Source organism: Myzus persicae, unplaced genomic scaffold, assembly GCF_001856785.1.
Source record: "Myzus persicae strain clone G006 unplaced genomic scaffold, MPER_G0061.0, whole genome shotgun sequence".
In the NCBI taxonomy this organism is placed as follows: Eukaryota; Metazoa; Arthropoda; class Insecta; order Hemiptera; family Aphididae; genus Myzus; species Myzus persicae.
Window position 1 is genome coordinate 6,775 of NW_019104399.1, and position 21,898 is coordinate 28,672.

Consider the following 21,898-nt stretch of genomic DNA (forward strand, 5'->3'; position numbering starts at 1 on the left):
ATGTCATCACTCAGAATTGAGACAAACACTAGTCGCAGATATATTAACAAAGTTCAATGTTGATATTCTTCATTGTTCCGAACATGAAACCGATTTCAATAAAAAAATAGTAAAGTGTATTGTAGAGTTAATAATTAATCATTGGTGTACAGAAGTAAATAGAATTTTAACGGGAAAACGCAAGATACGACAACATGAAAATGACCCTATATTTTTATTTGCAAATACATGGTATTTAAAACACTCAAAAAAAAAAATTGTTCAAGGTCAATATAACCTATTACCATAAATGGTTTTTTTAATATTATTATTGTTGAAAAAATTATTATTATAATTTTATATAAACCAAATTATTAACTTTTTTGTTACATATTAAATTCAAAATGTTTTTTGTTTCTTTAATTGCTTATTATTAATAATACAATTTTATCATGTAGATAAAACTATAAAATATGTAATTTATACATTTATTGTTTTGTAATTAACTGTACTTTTACCATTTGATTTTATTATCATTATATTATTCTCATAATATTTTCAGCTTATTAAAAATAGTAATTTAGTATTCTTCTTTGTTTAAATTATAATTTTTGGTTGTTGTTTGTAATTCTCGTGTTGTTTTTGAAAATAAAGATATATATTTCATTTTCAATTAAATTGTTTTTTTATTATAATACATAAACATAAATCATAATATATATATATATATATATTTTAAAGTTTTAAACTATCGATAACGGTAATTATCGATAATGAGAACTATCGATAATGAGAACTATCGATAATGAGAACTATCGATAATAATAACTATCGATGGTCGCGCTGTCTTAGCTTCATTATACAACCACCGGGAGCAGTTATGACGGTCCAACAATTTAACACCGGAGTGGCTTATCTATTTTATATACTTGTCTAAGTTTCTATGTATTGTGTAGGGAACGGGTCTTACTGGTGATGCGCACCGGTTGCAAGTAGAGCTCTTATTACCCGTGTACACGGATACACGTGTACACGTGAAATTAAAAATTTCGTGATGAAAACCGTGTAATCCGTAGTTCACGTAATTCACGTGAATTTCGAGTATTTAAAAATCCTACACGTGAATTTCGTGTATTTATAAATCCTACACGTGAAATACACGTTTATATAAAAGAAATTTATAATTGCAGAAATAATGAAGACTAAATAATATAATTAATAACGTAATTTATTAAACGTTTAATATAAATTATGAACCTTATTCACAGGTGGATATAACCAATAATAATAATAATAATAATACTTAAACTAAACATAACAAGAACTATAGTCTATAATTCTAATTTCTAGAAATATAATTTTCTGTTTTGGTATAAGAATACCAACATATCCACATTTTCAGGAAGAAGGCAACTTCTTTTTGGATTCACAATGTTACCTGCCGTTGAGAAGCACCTCTCTGCACTTGCAGATGTAGATGGGATTGCTAAATATTTTTTGGCAATAGTTGCTATTGCTGGATATTTTTCTTCTCGTGTTCTCCACCACTCTAAGGGATTTAAATCAAATCGAAGTTGAGGTTCTGAAAGATATCCCGTAAACTGTGTAGATGCATCATTTGTACTATTAGTATGGTCTTTGTAAATAAATGCTAACACATTACTCATTTTCAAATCGCTTTCTTCTGTATCATTAAGATTTGTAGTAGTTGGGGCAACTGATTCAATGAGCTGCAAGACATGTGATCGGATTATCTCTCTAGCTCTTACGGGTTCGTGATCCATATCTTTATATCTTGGATCTAGAAAAGAAGCGACGTGTCTTGCAGTAACAATTTCATTCCATGTCAATTCAAAACGCGTGGTCAGTTGATATGAAATTTTGTTTTTAAATCGTTCCGTTATATTGTCATCATCGATACTATGTTCATAATGGGAAGTTACAATTTTGTGAATTAAAGGTCGTACCATTGAAACAGAAGATTCTAATTCTCCACAAAATAAAGTAGTGAGAGCTTGCAATGGTTTCAGAAGTACCAATAATTTTTCAATAATTAACCATTCAGACTCTGTAATTTCTAATTTTTGGGCAATATTAGATGCTGTTATATTACGATCTGCGAGAACATTTGTGATAGGTGCTCTATTAATATACAGTCTTTCTAGCATTAAAAAGCTAGAGTTCCATCTCGTTTTACAATATTGTAAAAGAGTTAATTTTGGTAAATTAAGTTGTTGCTGTGTTTTCTCCAAACTCTTCATTGATATTGATGAATGTTTAAAATGGCACACAATTTTGCTTGATTTTGTTAAAACACTTTGAATTTCATCGTCCAAAAGAGTTTTATTAACAGCCAACTGCAAAGAATGTGCTGCACACGTTAATCCAGATTTTTCCATGTTATCGTTTAATTCTAACTGTGATACAGCGTTGATGACATTTGCTGCATTATCTGTTACAATTGAACTAATTTTTTTTTCGATTTCCCACTCTATAAGTGATTTTTTTAAATGGTGTGCTAAATTAACGGCTGTATGTCGCTCACTAACTTCATGAGTTGTCAATGTATATGATTTTGGTTTCCAATGTTGATCGATAGTATGACAGATAATTGTCATATATGACTCTTGAGATATTGAAGTCCAGCAATCTGTTGTACATGACACACTTGTTACTTCATTTAATTCATTCTTGATTAATTGTTTTATGTCACTTGTTAATAATTTTAAACGATTTTTTACACTTTCTGCAGAGCAGGGTTTATAATTAGGATCAACAACGTTCATGAAGTATTTAAAACCCGGACTTGAGCAAAATGAAAGAGGCATCTGGTTCATAGCTATCATTTTTGAAAGAGCTTTATAAATTTCTTCAGTTCTTTCAGGGCTAAGCAATTTATCTGACGTGGTATTTTGTTTATTAAGTTTTTGGCGCTTTCGCCTAATTCGAGAATTTGAAATAAAATTGATATTTGACGTTGAATCAGAATTGATATTTGAAGAACTAGTACTTGGTTGGTCAAAATCATTTAATGAGGTTGTAGACTGGCTATTCAAATTTTCTGTTATAGGTTGTAAGTCATTTATAGTCTCAAGCATCTCATTTTCTGAGTCAGATATGTGTCTGTTAAATAAATACAAAGTTTAATACAAAGTTTCTAATAAGTTGTTCTTAAAGCCATCATATTAATTAGTATTTACACTATTATTTTAGTTTATACCTATTAGATATAGGTATTGAATATCTTACAATTATTAAATATTTGATTATAATATTAATTATTGTTATTTTAGATTCTGAGCGGAGCGATGAATGTATTGATTTTACAATGATGTGTTTTTTTAGTTTTTTAGTTATTTTTTTTTGTTTCTAACGACAACATTTGGAGCAGTAATAATGTTTCGATTTCAAAAGTAGTACCGTTTCTGAAAGGAAAGTGAATCTAGTTGGTACTTTGGGTGGTCAAAAGTGAAAAATTTCCAATAATTTTCAAAAGCGGTGGGAAAAACCTTAAAAAAGTAACGGAAAAACGGGAATTTTTACGCAAAAACGATTTTCGACAAAAACGAAAATTTAATTTTACTGTAACTCAAAAATTAATTACTGTAAACACTTGAAATTTTCACCAAATGTTTATATTGACGTTGTCTATACAGGGTTATACATTTTAAAAGTGTTTTGACTTTTTTTGAACTGATGCCGGATATTTTAAGTTTTTAAATTGTATAAGTTTTTTTTTAAATATCAATAACATTTTATTTGTTGCGTAAAAAATCTTGAAAATGTTATAGAAGGCTCCTAATGTATAATTTCAACTGCAGATGAAAAATATTAAAAATCCTTAGTCGCTATTTTTTTTATAAGCATTTAAAGTTCAAATATTTACAAAATACGTAAAAATCGCGAAAATTTGCAAATTATTTTTAATTAGAAATGCATAAAAAATTTTCTTTTTAAATCTAAGATTTTAAAATGTAAAACAAGATTCTTCATCAATTTTTCTACCTTCATCGGAAAAAAAATGTCTACAAAAAAGTCAAATTATACTTTTATGATCGTTTGAATTTCATAATTTTACAATATTGGATATTCACTCGATTTCTCATGTCCTTATTTTGTTGGAATTCAAAAACAAATCGTGAAAATGTAATTAAATGCTCCTGATATATAGTTACCATATAGAAGGCGAAAAATATTAAAAATACATAGGCACAGTTTTTTTTTATAAGCATTTAAAATTCAAATTTTGACAAAATAGTTCAAAATCTCGATATATGATCAATCATTGTAATTAGGTAATAAATTATAAAATGTTCAGTTTAGTTTGATTAGATTTTTTTCTACAATTATTGTAAGCAAAACTATGGACTACCTTGTATTACATTTTCAATTCTTAGCTACACAATTTTTTTTTACGACAATATCGATTATAAATCGGAAATCGAAAATAAGTGAATCACAGTACTATATTTGGTTAGGTATAATAATAATGTAAATTTACCTCCTTTTTTCTTTTACTCCATTACTCATGGAATGAATCGCCACCAGATGTCGCCCAATGGATCCTGTTGTACCTCCATTGCAAACAAACTCATTATTTTCATTCTCATCACACAAAAGACAGTATGCAATATTTCCTTTCTTTTTTGCATATTGCCAAACCCAACTTGATTTTTTATTGCCCATTACAAGAAGTTATTTTTTTTGTCTCAATTTTCAATCAAGTTAAAAAATATACGAGACTCCGATTACGGTTGAATAGGATATAATAGTATAATACTGAATAAGAAATAGAAATAGAAAATGTAGAGCACATGCGACATGCATAAACGTTATGCGGTACAATGAGAGATAACTTATAAAATGTAGGGTTTTGGTAAGTTTATAAATAAATGAGTACTAACAGTATTATGTACTGGGTATCGAAAAAGATGGGATTATACGTAATATCTATCTAATCCAACTATAGTCATTATTGTTAAAACCGATAAAAACTTTAAAAATGAGACGAATCACGGATCACGTGAATATAAATCACGGAATTCCAGTATTTTGTAAATTCACGTGAATGTCATCACGGAATTCACGTGTCACGTGAAATACGTGTTTATTCGAAATATATATCCGTGAATCCGTGTCACGGATACACGGATGCAAAAAAACACGTGTTCCATTAAGACCTCTAGTTGCAAGCATGCTCAATTGAATTTATTCTTGATGACTAAAGCGCGGATTTATATGCCTTAAAAACCTACCAAATATGCGTTAAAAAATCTTAAATATGCATTAATATATAGACTAAAATGTTTAAATATGCATGTATAAAAAAAATATGTACCAAAAAATTTCATGTATTTTCCATAAAATAATAATAATAAATTTAAATGATTACATTTGTTGTAAAAATAATTTTTATTTAATTTCTTGATTCCTTGATTCTTGATTTCCTGGCCGTTTTTTTTGAGTTTTAATCTATAAGGAAAAATCAGAATCAATAATATTAAAAATTTATCTCAAAAGAAATTTACTTAGGTACCTACCTAAATTTGAATTGCACTGTATGACAATCATTTTAGCAATATTTTGAAATGACATTGATCTACGTTTGTCTGTCAATACATTTTTATACCTCGAAAATGACCGCTCCACATATGCTGAAGTAATTGGTGAGTATTTATAAAATTTCATATCATTTAGGGATAAATCTTCGCAGAGTTCAATTGATTCATTTTCTCCATTTAAAATTTTTGATATTTTATTTAGTGTATCGAAATCTTCGTTTTTTGATAGAATTTTTTTAATTTTTCATAAACAGATTTACCCTTTTGTCCGTTACATTATTGAAGAGATATTTTTGTGTTTTCAATCAAAGTTTCATTCAAAGGAACTCCCGATTTTTCTAGACATTTAATTGTTTCGAGTAAAAATCCAAAATTAGATTTTATATATATTAAATTCGCATCTAATGATTTGTCCACTAAAATATCTTGAGCCATTTGTATAGAAATTGCATCATCATGGTTTATCTGCTTGACATAACTACGAATTTGCTCTATGTTTTCACAATAGTATATAGCAGCGCTTAGCCATGTCCCCCAACGGGTGATGATGGGTTCTGGCGGTAAAGGCAGACCAGGTGCTTCATTTTTAAAAAAAAGCAAGGTGATAAGATTCAAAAAAAATTTTTTTTAACATTTGATATAAGTTTGTTCATATTCGGACAACATTTTCTCACTTCTTCAACTGTAAGATGTAATCCATGAGCTAAACAAATAACGTGGAGTATTTTAGAGTAAAATGCCTTGATTGCACCGGCTGATTTCACCATATACAGCGCAGAATCACTCAAAAATAACAGTACAGAATCATGTTGTATACATCCAGGCCACAATAAATTTATAGTTTTTTCAAATAGTTTTGAAATAGTGGAGTAATTTGCTCTGTCCAAAACTTCAGAATTTAATAACATCGTTGTACAGGGACCATCAGTTTCTAATGTTACGATGGTGGTATTGGCGACATATCGCCTTCAATGTCTGTAGTTTCGTCAATTGACAACCACACCTTTTTTATAACTTTATCACGAATTTTATTCATTGTTTCAATATAGCAATCATTTAAATAATTTTTACGAATTGTCTATTCATCGGGTATTTTTTTCTGAGTATATTTTTCCAAAAATGATTTGAAATGTGTATCGTTAAGTTTTTTTAGCGGAATATTTGCCGAAACCAGTGCTTTGAATACATCTACACAAAATGGATCTCTATTCAATACTGTATTAGTGAATAAGCTTTGAACATTTTGTTTTTTAGTCTGGCTCAAACTTACAGATTTTAAAGGCTTTACAGTTTTAATATGTTGTGTAATTGAATATCGTTTAACGTGGCCTTAACTTTTACTTCACATAATTTGCACAGTATTACTTGACCATCGGTTGAAAAAATATTCTAGCCAAATTCACACACATAATTACGAAACGACTCGATAAAGACGATTTTTCTTTCGGTATCTAGAAAAAATATAATACACGAAGACACGCACTACGGATTTGACTACTACTTTTATCACTACTAGTTGATACTAAATATTTCTACAGAATGAAATAATATTATTGGTCTGATACCGAAACCGATATTTTCTGAGTATTATATTTATTTGATTATTACACCGATAAAGATAAGATAATTAATCTAAGGGCCGAGACTCTACACACAATAAAATGAAATATGACACACCAGACCGATTAACGGGCACTTCCCACAAAATCTGAGAGCGATAAGATTTTCTTCGTAAAAGATATTTTTTTTTTTTTTGTAACGGTAATTGCTTCAAAAATGTTTAAAATCAAATTAACTCCAAAATATGAACTCTAAAATGAAATATGCAATTAAAATTTTTAAATAAGTTCTTAAAAATTAAAAATGTCGAAATACGCAAAATTAACAGTGAATTGGTTACAGATAACGCAATAGGTTTGTTTTAAATTTTATAATGTTATATGTCTTGAAGTTTTAACTAAATCTATGTACACTAAGGAAAATCTTTAGTTTATGGAATGAATTCAGAAGCGAAAACATAATGCTTTCCATGACATCTCAGGATTTTATTTGTTGGATGCAAATGTTGACACTAAATCAGACGATGTTGCTGATCTATTAGTTTCTCAAGATATATGTATGTATCTATTTACTGAAATGTTTACGCATGAAAGCCAAACATTCCTTTTTATGCTAATTGTTGTAATTGCTTTACTTTATTATGCTTAATGTAGATGTTGATATTTGTAGAATTGACAATGAATGCACTGGCACTCATTTAGCTTGCGAAGCTTTGAAAAAAATCTAAATCAAAAGTTCAAAAAAAAAAAACTGGTTAACAATGATTAATAATATTGGTGTTTGATTAGTTTTAAAAAATGAAATTATTATCATTAAATATTTAAATTGCCATAATTAACGCAATTTATCGTTTAGGTGTACCTATGATAAATATATAAAAAAACCTAAAAAGAGGAACATCAGTTGATAAGGTATCATCATATGGAATCGCGCCATTGTCTTTAGTTTTGTGGAAGGACAATAAAGTGGTTACACTTTTATCCACATATTGTGGGAAAGATCCAATTTCTGTTGTAAAACGTTATGATAAAAAGATGAAAACTCAAATAGGAGTAGATTGCTCATTTTTGATTAAAGAGTATAACCGGCATATGGGTGGTGTGGATTTACTTGATAGTCACATAGGCAGGTACAAAATTAAAATTAAGTCTCGCAAATGGTATATGAGAATATTTTACCATTTGTTAGATATGACAGTGGTGAACTCATGGATCCTATATAAAAGAGTTTGTAAAACTAAAGACATTGCTCTCAAGTTTACTTTGGCTGGTTGGAGAAAAGATCTTGCTTACACATTGTGTAAAATTGGTGAAGTAAAACCGAAAAAAGAAAGATCCTCTACACCACTGCAAAATAAAATAACTAGTACTAGGCCTCGGTCGTTTAGACCATCAAAGAATGTGAGAATAGATCAAACAAGTCATTGGCCAATTCGAATGGATAAAAGAGGGCGATAAAATATCCAAACTGCAAAGGTTTTACAAACAACCAATGCTCAAAATGTGCAATTTATTTGTGCAACAACAAATCACATACATGCTTTCAATCATACCATAACAAATAGATTGAAAAAATAAAATTCCTTTTCTTTTTTTTTAACATTGTATAAAGTTTATACAGTTAAAGTTATGTTTCAATATTTATAAAGTTAAAGTTATGTTTAAATATTTATAATGTTAATTTTGGTACTATACAGTATGCCGTATGGCTAGTATAGTAGTATGAATAAAAAAATAATAAATAACCTAATCAATTTTTATTTGATAAAACGTCTATCTAGTTAATTGTTTATCTAGTTTGACCAAGGTGGTAATTAAACATAATTTAGTTAAATTTTTTAATGAGTTAAACATATTCTTATGATTAAAATTTTAGTATTGGATTTATTGGTTATTAACTATTTATCAACTTAACTTAAATATTTGTCCTCATCAACTTACTAACTGTCTAATTATCAAATAATAAATTATTTCAACATTATTAATAGGTATACATGGCAAGTATTTTCATTTCTTCTTAAATAATTTTTCTGAATGGATGTTTTTTGTGGCAATTATATTATATTATGCTATGGTATATATTATGTTAAGTAAAAACATTTTAAATTTGGAAATTTATTCGATAAAATTGAGTAAGTCCGGTTTTTACAATGTCTGGTTAACCGTTAACGGGCACTTAACCGGACATTGTAAGAACCGGCCTAAAAAATATTAAGGCGTATCCTTCCTCCCTATTCATTGAAGTGGATTTGAATTCCGTTGTGATTGATGTAGCCTCGACAGTCTAGGACTACAACACTTTCCATTGTATAGACATGACCCGAAATTAAGAGGGACAGGGAGTACTTCGCACTGATAGTAATTAGTATGGAAAACCTTTATATACTAGTCGTTATGAACCAGCCGTCACATGTGAGAGCTAGACTAAAACACTCAAAAATTATAATAATAACATGTTATAGTAAATTAAGAAAAAAAAAATACTAAGATGTTTAAACTTTTCACGTTGTAAGAAAGAACCCCTAACCTCCCACCCACCATTGACTACACCACTGCTTATAATTACTGTTACTATAAATTTTTTATTTATTTTGAGCAATAATATTTCAAAATGTAGAATGTAACAATGTGCACTTGGACTATAACTTACCCAACCCAGGGGCAGGTTGTTACATTTTGACTTAGTGACTTGACTGGGGTTTTTTTAGTATTAAAAATTAATTTTTTTTTCACTTTATTATCATAAAAAGGTACCTAGGAAGTTACTAAATAAAATGATCTTACAACGATTATGATCATAGTAAAAGAAAAATTATAAAAATTCGATATGTCAAAGGTGTAACAACTAACCCCGCTCTCCCTATATTAAAATTAATTTAATTTTTTTATTACATTTTAATAGATATTGCACAATATTATTAGATGAGGTGTGCTTGTCAAGCTATCAAGATTCTAAATCAACAAACAAGAGAATTTTATCTTAAAAACCAATTACCATATGATGATTATTTTTATGCAATTGAATTGATGAATAAGAGTAGATTAAAATTGGTACACATATATGATGTTCTACATTTAATGAAATGTGTACGGAATAATTTTATAGCTAAGAAATTAGTTTTTACTGTTGACAATGAAGTGAAATGTGCTAAATGGTCACATTTAGTCGACTTATACAGTGTGTCCTGTTTTAAATGTACCACTAAATATCTCAGACCGATAATCTTAGATTGATATACGGTTTGCTGCAATAGCTAAGGGGTACTGAAGTACACATTTAAGGGCAAATTTCAAATTTTTAACTCTTGTAGTACGCGTATGCGCAATACAATTTTTTTTTAAATTGCAACACCTATTTTTGTCAACGGATATGGATAGATTATTTTATTCTAAGTAATTTTGATCCATTGACCAATGACCATCGTTCTAAAATTGAAATTGAATGAGTTACAGCTTTTTGAAATTTTAAAATAATTAAATTTTTTTGATTTTACCAAAAACATTACACTCTTGAATTGAGTGATTTTTTCATAGATTTTAATTAAGAATGTGAAGTAGGAAATTAAATAAAAATTACATCTTTACATTGTTTTGACTTATGTTTATTTTTCTTATCTAATAAAATTTCCTCCGTTTTTTTCTAAACACAATTCCAGTCGACGACTCACCACTCAATAGGTTTCTGCCAAAATTTGTTCTTTTGTTAATTGTCTGCACGCTACCGTTATTTTATTTATTTAAATCCTGTAAGTTTGCTAGTGGATCTGCATAAACAACAGTCTTTAAATGGCCCCATAAAAAAAAGTCTAATGGTGTTAGATCAGGTGACAGTGGGGGCCATTCCACGGGCCCGTGAGTTCCCATTCATCGATTTCCAAACATTTAATTTAATTGTTGTCTTACAATATTGGCATTATGAGCGGATGCTCCATGCTGTTGAAAAAATAAGTTTTGACGAAGCAATAAAGGGACATCTTCCAACATCATCGGTAGCTAAGTTAAGAAATCTGAATAACGTCTTACTCACCAGCATATTATACCAGAAAAAATCTCAAAAATGAAGTTCAAGAATGCTACACAAGTTTTTTCACAATGGGTGTCTTCGGCGATGAACTTTTTAGAAGGTAAAAATTATTTAAAGTTTATTTTCTTATAACTGTTTATAACTTTAAATATTTTTTTTGTTTACAGCTCGTAATATTATAAGCTCAGAAGCACAACACACTGCATCTCTTTGTTTATTCTTCGAAGTTGTTTGACTCATTGAATGGAAACTTTGATAAGGTTGTTGATGCGAAGATTTACAGAACATCAGTTAAAAACAATTCACCACATCATAATCTCTGGGAACAAAGTTTAAAAGTACTTAGTACTATGAGTTTTGTTGGTAAAAATGGGAAGAAAGTGTCAGTTCCAACCATACGTAATTGGATGACTACGATAAGATGTACCTTACTTAATACATACCTTTGAATTATTTTATTTATTCACAAAACTATAAATAATATTATGATTTCAGCATTTCAAACATTGTACAAAGTGGTATTGAGATCAGTCGGTATTAAATCGTTATTGCCACGCAATATAAGCCAAGATTCACTTGAATGTTTTTTTGGAGCAATTAGGAACGTTGGATCAGCAAATCCTAATTGCAATGCCATTACTTTAGCCTACAAAACTCTCATTTTAAATAACTTGGTATCTTCGCATATCCACCAGGATCTAATTGTGAAGAAGATTTAACTGAAGGAAGCTTGGCTTCTTTCAAAAATGTATTCCTCTCTGCACAGAAAAATACACCAACTAGTGATAAAATCATAGCTGCTGACCTTCCAGTGAAAATAAACCAACTACCAGATTCTGCCTTACCTTCAAGGACAAACACATTCTTAAATGGCTGGATTTATTATAAGAAAATTAAATAGAGAATTTTTTAAAAATTGCAAGCATTGCGTAAGTCAAATATGCTCCAATAGACCAACTAAACACCATCAACTCATTGCTGCTCGAGAATATCTTATGAGTGAAAATTCACTGAAATATCCATCTCTAACATTTCAAATAGCCATAGAACAAATATTAAATTTCATTGGAGAAAATATGTCTAAAATGTGTCATCATGAAAATATTTATCTTTCTCTTACAAACAAAATTTCTTCACTTTATAATTGCAATGACATACTGCATTGCCAAGATCATGACCAACTTTTTTAGACAAAAATGATTGACCATTGTTGTTACGATGATGATCAACCACTATTGCACCGAAATCAACATCATGGGAAAAGAAAAATGACTCAGAAAAAAATCCACTAAAAAAATTAATTCACGCGTGTTATATGTCTCACTCAAAACAAAGACGAGTACAAGGAAAATTTAATCTTTTACCCTGAATTTATTATTTTAGTTGCACAATTTTTTATTTACACTATTACCATTGACTTTATAATATACAGATAAGTCATTCTATTGTTAATAGTGGCAGTGGTTAATTGCATTCAGCAGCTGCCACTATTAACAATAGAATGGCTTGTCTGTATTAATAAAATGACATTGATTATAAAATCAATGTTATTACTTACAATTATTAATTTTTAGTTTATTATTCTCACGTAGGTAGATAGTATAGGATTGTTAGGTTAGGAACGACAGAACATCCGGGGTACAGGGTTCAATACTTTCCTCTGGTAATAAATAATTTGCGTTTTTTTTTTCAATATTTCGGTAATATTATTTAAATTATCATGGATAGTTCATCGTGCAATCCCCGGGAGCGCTAACCGCAGTCCGAATATTTAACACTGGAGTTGCCTATCTATTATATATACTTTCTATGGGCGGTCTACTCCAGGGTGGTGCGATCAAGAGCAAATGTAGGAGCGCTGTAGTCTGATAAGCTGAAACGGGCGCATGGTGAAAATATTAACATACAGTAGATATGAAAAAAGTCTGAAAAACATTATTTTTTATAATTTAAATTTAAATTGCTCAGTCTTTTTTTAAAACTATGTTAAAGCCCGTAAATGAACTAACTGACATAATTGATTATGTGGGGGACTTAAAAAGACCATTTGTTGAAGGTTTACAAACAGTTAAATGTTATTGAATATGCTTGTTAGGAAAATACAGATGATAGATTAAAATTGGTTGCATTTTGTATGAAAACTAGTGACTTGAATGGAAAACCTCACCAGATAAGACTTAAATTTTAAATCATTTAATAACAAAAACATTATGATATTAATACTTATTTGCCTCTCTAGCTTGAAGTTATAAAGTCAATGTTGAACAAAGAAGTTCAACTATTGGGGAAATGTTGATGTAAAGCTGGCACAGGAATGTGGGCTAAAATGCACTTTACCACGCCCCTCACGAATTTCGATTTTTTTTTTTTAAAAGACGTGTTTTTCAACGCTGATTTCGAAACTGTTTGAATTTTTGTGCGGAAACCATTATTTTGGAAGTTATAGCCTTACAAAGTTTGTGATTTTACGTTTATACGCATGCGCTCAACACCATTATGCATTACTGCCTCGCGGAGCGTGTATAACCTATTTAAATTCTTTTTACTCTTAACCCTGTGACCCACTTGGGGAGGTGTTGCACAGCAAGTCGGGGGATATTTTCGATTTGCGGAGCGGAGGTATATAGGTATATAGGTATAGTAGGTACTACAATATACTCATTAGCTTATCTACCTGATATAATTATCATCAAGATAATTGAATATAACAATATTTGTAAATATACAATTTAGTTATAATGAAATAGTTATAAAATAGCGATATTGATATAAAAATAGAACGAAGACCAATTAAAATGTGCAATTTTGTTTGTTTTTTTAAATATCCCAATTATAATGCATAGCAGTTATATTATATAATATTTAATTTTTAAAATAATTATAAGGTACTTAGTACGATAAATACGATAAAATCAGTCTGCCCGAAAGTGCAATAGCGAGTAGGTCATTTTTAAGAAATTCTTATTTTAATATATTTAAACAGTTTACTGTTATTATGTCAAATTTAAATCTTTTAAAAATTTTTAAAATATTTAATTGCGAAACCTCCGGGAAAATTAATGAGGATATTATTATTCTACTTCAAGAGTGGAATTTAATTCCAAAAAGTGGAGAATACAAATGCCCTCGTGGTCATAATTTAAAACTAGTGTCACGGAATGATTCTATTGATGGCTTTGTTTGGAGGTAAGTACCTATCTGGCTATCTAGTAAGTACGTTCTAAATCGATCCTTTTTTAACCCAGGTGCCGTGAGAAATGTTCGGTTAGGAATCAAAAAGCTACTAAGTGTAACTATCAGGTATCGATGAGGAAAAATACATTTTTCGAAAAGTCACACCTTTCAATATTTAAGATAGTTGCGTTGTCTTATTTGTGCCTCCAACACACCACGCAGTCATTCATTATGAGTGAGTTAGAAATTAGCCGTCATACTATTGTTGATTGGTCAAATTTCTGTCGAGAAGTTATGTATGATGGACTAGTTGCTCATAAAGTTAAAATCGGTGGAGTGGGTGTTGAAGTGGAAATTGACGAGAGTAAATTTGGAAAGCGGAAATACCATAGGGGGCACGCAGTTGAAGGTCAGTGGGTATTTGGAGGTGTCGAGCGAGGGACCAATAAATGTTTTCTTGTCCCAGTGGAGAAAAGAGACAAAACGACATTACTCAACATTATAAAAGAGTGGATTTTACCAGGGACAACGATCATTTCTGACTGTTGGAAGGTAATTGTTTAAAATTTAAAAAATTTAATATTTTTTAAAATTTAATAAATTTAATATTTTTTAATACTTAAATATATTAGGCATACGACTGTTTGAATGACGAGGGATATGTGCATTTTAAGGTTAATCATAGTATTAATTTTAAAGATCCCGAAACTCAGCAGCATACAAATACAATTGAAGGCCTTTGGAGACATGCCAAATTTTCACTACCTCAATATCATAGGAAGAAAGATTTTATAGGAGGATATCTCGCCAAACACATGTTTTTAAAACAAACTAAAAATAAAAATGACGCCTTAATAGAGTTTTTCAAATTAGCTGGACATTTGTACAACGCAAATGTCCCAATTAATGTTGAGCAAAACTCAAGTGATACAGATGATAATGAAGAAACAGATGAAGAAACTGATGATAATATTGTTTATTAAATATTTAACATTGTGTATAAGTATAATATACAATAAAATAAAAAAATTGAATTTCAACTTTAAAATTATTGTCCCCGTAAAAAGAATTTAAATAGGTTATACACGCTCCGCGCGGCGGTAATGCATAGTGGTGTTGAGCGCATGCGTATAAACGTAAAATCGCAAACTTTGGAAGGCTATAACTTCCAAAATAATGGTTTCCGCACAAAAATTCAAACAGTTTCGAAATCAGCGTTGAAAAACACGTCTTTAAAAAAAAAAAAAAATCGAAATTCGTGAGGGGCGTGGTAAAGTGCATTTGTTCCGGAATGTGTAAACATATTGTTGGTTTCACGCTTAAACTTCAAGAGTAAGAATTTAAAAAAAAAATCAACTAAAAATGATATTAATGAAATATAAGATTGGCACTATAATATTATAGTACATTAACCAATATTGGTTGATCTCTGGCTTTTGGGTCTGGAAAAAAAACTTGAAAAAATGACTAAGTCCATATCACTGCCCCAATACTATGACTACAATCACGATGTAGAGAAGGGGATAACACTCCGTGAAAAAAGTGGCTTATTTTCCGACGGCACTATTTTAGTTAACACGAATACCGCCAGGCACCGCCACAGTACTCGAAGTTACGTTAATTATTTCCTATAAAGGTGCATTGAGAATTTGAAAATGAACTTTAAAATATAGTATTATTGTTCAAATTTCATAATTCATATGAAATATGATTATATCATACTAGCAAGTTGAAATAAATAAAAATATTATATATAGGCACGAATTCAATAAAATAAATATATAGAGGTAGATTTACAGATTTCCAGTCATAACAAACATTAATTATTTGCTATTTTGGTGCATTGTAAATGGACTTTATAATATAATATTATTGTTTGAATTTCATAATTCATATGAAATATGATTATATCACACTAGCAAGTTGAAATAAAAAAAAATGTTATAAAATAAATACATTGAGGACGGAGATAGATTTCTAGTCATAACAAACGGTATTCAAAATAGAAACCCCTTCCTAATATTGTTCCAAATTTATTAGAATTATTGCAAGTCTGCAAGAACTCTGACAGCCCATTTAAACATCATTAGTTTTTTACTACTGACAGACACAATACTTTCCTAGTTTTTCAAAAGCTAAACAAAGTTGAACAGGTAAATTAATTTAAAATGCCAAACAAATGTTTTGTGCCAGGCTGTATGACGGGATATGCTAGCGAAGGAAAAATTTTTACATTATTTGGAGCACCAAAGGTATAAGACTACAATAGACTAAACAAAATTTATGAGCATTTTTTAATTTAAAGTAAATAATTACTAAATAATTCCACAATAATATATTATTATAATATGGTAGGTACTAATAATTTTGTTTAAACTATGATAAATTATTTGTACATGCAATACCTAATTTTAAGTTATTTTCAAGATATTGATATTAATACTTTAAATATTATAATTTAAAATAAAAATTATTAATAATATTATATTATAAATTATAGTTACTATAAATAGTAAATAACTATTATTATTTATTATGTTAATTCAATTTTAAACTTTTGTAAAAATATATAATATTATATTAATTTTCAATTCAAGTGTACAGACTTCTTTCAACCTATTCCTTAGTACGCCCTCCAAAAGGTAGCAATATTTTAGGAGAAACTCTTGGAAGCCATCATTAGTACGCCAGACATTCTAACAGAAAAAAATAATGAAAGGAGGAAAGAAATAGAAAATAAAATAGACAATATACTTGATAATAAATATAATGGATTTAGTTTAGAAAGTGATCATAATTACACTACACTGCCCATAAATAATCATGCACTAACTGTGCTTGCTGGATATGTCGCGAGGAAAATGAAGAAAATCAAACCAGCCAAAACCTGTGATAAATGTTATACTGCTCTATGTGCAACTGAAAATGAAAATAATAATGATGATAGAGAAAAACTCATACATATTAAAAGTTATGGGTATTTATTAGTTCCATCAAAAACTACATGAAATAATTTATCAGGTAACTAAATGACTAGGGACTAAGTACCTATAATTTTATGAAGATACAGATATACTCGTAGTTTATAGTTTTTTTTTTAATAAATCATTGTATAATGTGATATCATTTTTAAGGGACTAGTATATTCAAATTATACCAGATATCTTATAAATTAATAAGATTATGTAGGTATAGATAATAAGTATTTAAATATAATATGTTATTAACCTGCTTCTATTATATTTATATATTACAGATTGAAGATGCTATATGCCAAAAACTTACTGTTGAACATCTATACACCAATTTGCTGTTTAGTATAATGACTCATCTCATGATGGAAGATAATATAAATGTTTTAGGATGTGAAGAACATGCTCGAGAAATCACTCAAAGCATAATAATATTTTATACTCAATGCCGAATGCACTTTGCGTGCAATGAAGCTAATTCAATGCGACAAAAAAAACAAAAAACAAAGCAATTTATCATAACAATCAAAGTTGTAACTACTTATTTAATATTATATAATAGCTTATTTGTATGTATATTATTTTGTATATTATACCTAGGTACCTACATTATTATTATTTAATACTTACCTTATATTGATAGCTCTTTATAAGGTGAGTATTAAATTAGAAGTAAATATAATAAAGTATTTATACATAAATAGTTTTGAATGTATTACAAAATATTGAAATTATTAAATTAGTAATGATTTGTGTATTGTTAAATGCAATATTGCTATACTTTCCAACTCTCGACATCTAGGCAGTTAAATAAAATATATCATATACCTACCAATAAATATGCATATAATAATATTTTAGATATATTGAAATATTTATGAAGAGGTATCAATACAAGGTAATTATTAAATTGGAAGTAAATATGATAAAGTAAGTATATTATATAAATAGTTTTGAGTTTCTTGCAAAATATAGAAATTATTACCTTTGTAATAAGTTTTATACTGTTAAATGCAATATTGCTATAATTTCCAACTGTCAACTTATATATAGGCAGTTGAATAAAATGTTTCATATAACATTATATATGTATAGGCACACACAGGTATTTTTCATCTTAACCCTTTCAGACCCAAAGTACACTGTAGTGTACCGTAACTATTAATAATTACGACACCTGATAAAATTAAAATATCTTGGCGGTCATTGTCTTATTTTCAAGTAGAACTTGTGTAGATATCGAAAAANTATTGTTGATTTAACTTACTTCAAGAATAACTGTCCATGGATCATAAGACACAGAAGTTTGCCTTATACATAGTCCTTTTATTCTAGGTGTAATATGATTAGTAGCCGGTTTTATTTCTTCGACATTAATTAAATGTCCACTTTCTACTAATCTTTTGCCTTTGTCATTTGGAAAAATAAAATTATATGTGACTGGTTGGAAACCACATTTAATTTTTAAGTCTGCCATAAGTCATAACACGACATACCAACAAGTTCAGACGTTCAGGGTCTGGTGATCCATATGTGGTTCGTGGTTTAGTTAATTGATTAGTCCCTATTGAAAATTGATAAGCTTTAGAAAGCTTATCATCTCACCAGTTCAACAACGTTATTATGAATTTCAAAGGATGTAGTCGAAACAAATATAAATAATGTATAAATAGGTAAATGTATGAATGAACCACATGTGGATCATGGACTAATAAAATAGGTTTAATGTGACCCACATATGGGTCAAAGGACTGATGAGTCCTGATTTAATTAAACAGTGCATATTGTGTTAAGACAAGGTACAATCAAAATTGACGTAATATTTGAATGTAGTGAATTACATACAATAAAATACAACGGTTTTACTGCATGAATGTATTATTTACGCATATTTGTTGCTATCGATTAGTATGTACATTATCTCCCCAGAGCGCTAGTTGTCAGTTTGCACGGTGTCTATAGTCAAAGACATTGTAAATATTGAAAAAATATCACTTCTATCTCCATCTAGCGGTTTGTTTATAATTTACAGCCGTTGGTAACGAAGTACACTGTGGTGTACGCTGGGCCTCTACGACGTCATTCTTTCGGATTCGGAACGATCGGAACGTTCCGCGTTAAAAATAGCTCCCACATTTTTTATGCACAGAATAATTATTATTTTTATCAACAATAATGTGCTAATAAAAACTATTATAATATGATAATATAACACATTATTATGTCATACACACACACATACCAATGACAACTCGTTTATCTCTGATTATTGAAATATTATTTAATATTTTACATTATAGTTCGTTATTAAATATATTATATCCGTTATACAACTTATACCTATTCATTTTTATTGGACCTAGTGTAAACAATAAATTAAAATGTTAAGTGATGGTGATATTTTGGCTCTTTTGGGAGATGGTGATGTGTCTGATATAGGTAGTGAAGTTGACGAATTGGAAGATGATAATTGTTTTCCAATTGATGAGTTTGACCAATTGTTAAATGATTTTGACGATTTATCCTCGGACATTTTGCCCGATATAGAGGAGGTTGAACCTGATTTCATAAATACAAATAAACGTGATATTCATTGGGTACAAAAACCATTCGAGCCACCTACTATTAATTTAGAAGATATAGAAAGTGAGTATATTGATACACTTAAAACTCCCATACAATATTTTTCTGAATATTTTGGGGACGATATTTTTGTTAAAATAGCATTTAATACTAATTTGTACGCAACTCAAAAAAATTTGGGCTCAAAGTTCAAACTCACCGACGAACACGAGATAAAAACGCTAATTGGTATACACATGCTAATGGGATGCCTGAAATATTCCCGTGTACGCATGTATTGGCAAAAAAGATTTTTTGTACATTTGATAGCTGATAATATGAGCCGAAATCGATTTTTTAACTTAAGAACTAATTTTCACGTAATTGATAACAATGATATACCACCATGTAATAAGGATAAGTTTATAAAAGTTCGGCCTCTGTGTGATAGTTTTTTACGAAAATGTAAGAGCCTACCCGTGGAAAAAAACATTTGTGTGGATGAGCAAATGGTACCTTTTAAAGGCAAGTTGTGTATCAAACAATATGTAAAAAATAAGCCAATCAAATGGGGAATCAAAATTTTTCTATTATGTGGAGAAAGTGGTTTGGCTTACAATTTGTTTCTTTTTCAAGGTTTTTCCGAATTAGACCCTGAAAATATTAAAACGTATGGTTCTGGAGGCTCAGTTGTTTTACGTCTAACCGAAAACATAAAACCAAATCGTCATTTTCTATTTTTTGATAATTATTTCTCGTCCTATGGGCTTTTTGAAAAACTACTGCACGATAAAATATATGCTGTTGGTACAATCAGGGCCAATTGGTTTGCCAAACCACCTTTTTTGTCTGATAAATTGATGCGAGAATTGGGAAGAGGAACATCGTTTGAAATAACCACAGACCAACCGAACAACTACAATATAGGTTTACTCAAATGGTATGATAACAAGCCAGTGCATTTAGGTTCAAACTTTGTTACATCTGGGGAACTTGATGTGGTTCGTAGATGGTCTAAAAAGGAAAAAAAGTATGTTGACATAGAAAGGCCTGAAATTGTTCGTATTTATAATCAATCAATGGGAGGAGTGGACAAAATGGACCAGATGGTTAGTTATTATAGGATTTATATTAGATCAAACAAATGGACATTAAGAATGGCCATGCATTTTTTTGATTTGGCTATATGTAATTCTTGGATCCAATATAAAAAACACGCAGAAATTTTGAAAATTCCAAAAAAAAAAATTATGGATTCGATGGATTTTCGTATGGATATCGCAGAAAGTTTGATACGCGTAAATAAACCAAGCACGCCAAATAGAAAAAGAGGACGTCCATCAGCACAGGCGGAACCAGTACCAGAAGAAACATACAAGAAAAGAAACGTGGTAGATTCAGCGCCTCCAAATATTGATGTACGTTTAGATGGAACATATCATCGTGCATTAGTCGACGAACGAAAATATGCAACGAAGTGTAAACATCCAACTTGCAAAAGAAGAACACATACGTTTTGTAGCAAATGCAATCTTCATCTATGCTTGGATAGGACAAGTAACTGTTTTGACAAATATCATACAAAGTAATAATGTAGTTATGATAAAACCTATTTTTAATTATTAATTTTTAATTCTTTGGTATTATTTATTTGTTACGAATTTACTTATAGGTACCTAAAAAGGACTGCTATTTTATTTAATTTTAATTTTTTGTTTTTAGTTTTCATTTGTTTTTATACACAATATGTTTTTATTTTATTATATACAACGTCAAAAACGTATTTTATATTTTACTGATTTTAATTATATCATATTAATTATATTATGTTGTTTACGTATCTATACAATAAAAAAATATATGATTATATGTTTAAAATTGTGTAGTTACATAACTTGAATATCAAAATTTGTCGAAAAATAGATTTCCGTTAATAGTTATCCCAAAAGGCCCAAGGTACACTGTAGTGTACTTACCTGTAACCTGCTGAAAAAAAATTCAAAAATTATGAAACTCGCAAAAAAACTTAATTATATCATATTAAACCATATTATGAAGAAAAAAAAA

At 29.3% G+C, this 21,898-nt stretch overlaps 3 protein-coding genes and 1 pseudogene across 3 annotated transcripts; 3 read left to right on the forward strand and 1 right to left on the reverse strand.

Annotated features, from left to right (window-relative positions):
* Positions 1-1,325: 1,325 nt before the first annotated feature.
* Positions 1,326-4,665, reverse strand: LOC111041868 (zinc finger BED domain-containing protein 1-like). Its single transcript, XM_022326305.1, has 2 exons — positions 4,481-4,665; positions 1,326-3,102 (listed from the first exon to the last, which is right to left on the reverse strand). Exons 1-2 carry the CDS (start codon positions 4,663-4,665, stop codon positions 1,326-1,328), a joined length of 1,962 nt encoding a protein of 653 aa, XP_022181997.1.
* Positions 4,666-11,156: 6,491 nt separating this feature from the next.
* On the forward strand, positions 11,157-11,842 carry LOC111041869 (annotated as a pseudogene).
* Positions 11,843-13,448: 1,606 nt separating this feature from the next.
* On the forward strand, positions 13,449-14,862 carry LOC111041879. Its single transcript, XM_022326312.1, has one exon. It carries the CDS (start codon positions 14,430-14,432, stop codon positions 14,859-14,861), a length of 432 nt encoding a protein of 143 aa, XP_022182004.1. The 5' UTR covers positions 13,449-14,429; the 3' UTR covers position 14,862.
* Positions 14,863-16,465: 1,603 nt separating this feature from the next.
* On the forward strand, positions 16,466-21,420 carry LOC111041870 (piggyBac transposable element-derived protein 3-like). The gene is made up of 4 exons (XM_022326307.1): positions 16,466-16,549; positions 17,554-17,777; positions 19,659-19,915; positions 19,994-21,420. The coding sequence occupies exons 1-4, from the start codon at positions 16,466-16,468 to the stop codon at positions 21,418-21,420; spliced, it is 1,992 nt and encodes a 663-aa protein (XP_022181999.1).
* Positions 21,421-21,898: the final 478 nt, after the last annotated feature.

Excerpts from the sequence above, each read along its gene's own strand:
- LOC111041868 (XM_022326305.1), bottom strand. The coding sequence starts at position 4,665 with ATGGGCAATAAAAAATCAAGTTGGGTTTGGCAATATGCAAAAAAGAAA. Across the intron at positions 3,103-4,480 it reads GGAGTAAAAGAAAAAAGGAG|ACACATATCTGACTCAGAAA; the intron begins GTAAATTTACAT and ends TTTATTTAACAG.
- LOC111041879 (XM_022326312.1), top strand. The coding sequence starts at position 14,430 with ATGAGGAAAAATACATTTTTCGAAAAGTCACACCTTTCAATATTTAAG.
- LOC111041870 (XM_022326307.1), top strand. The coding sequence starts at position 16,466 with ATGCCAAACAAATGTTTTGTGCCAGGCTGTATGACGGGATATGCTAGC. Across the intron at positions 16,550-17,553 it reads CATTATTTGGAGCACCAAAG|ATTGAAGATGCTATATGCCA; the intron begins GTATAAGACTAC and ends TATATATTACAG. Across the intron at positions 19,916-19,993 it reads TAATTTAGAAGATATAGAAA|CATTTAATACTAATTTGTAC; the intron begins GTGAGTATATTG and ends TTGTTAAAATAG.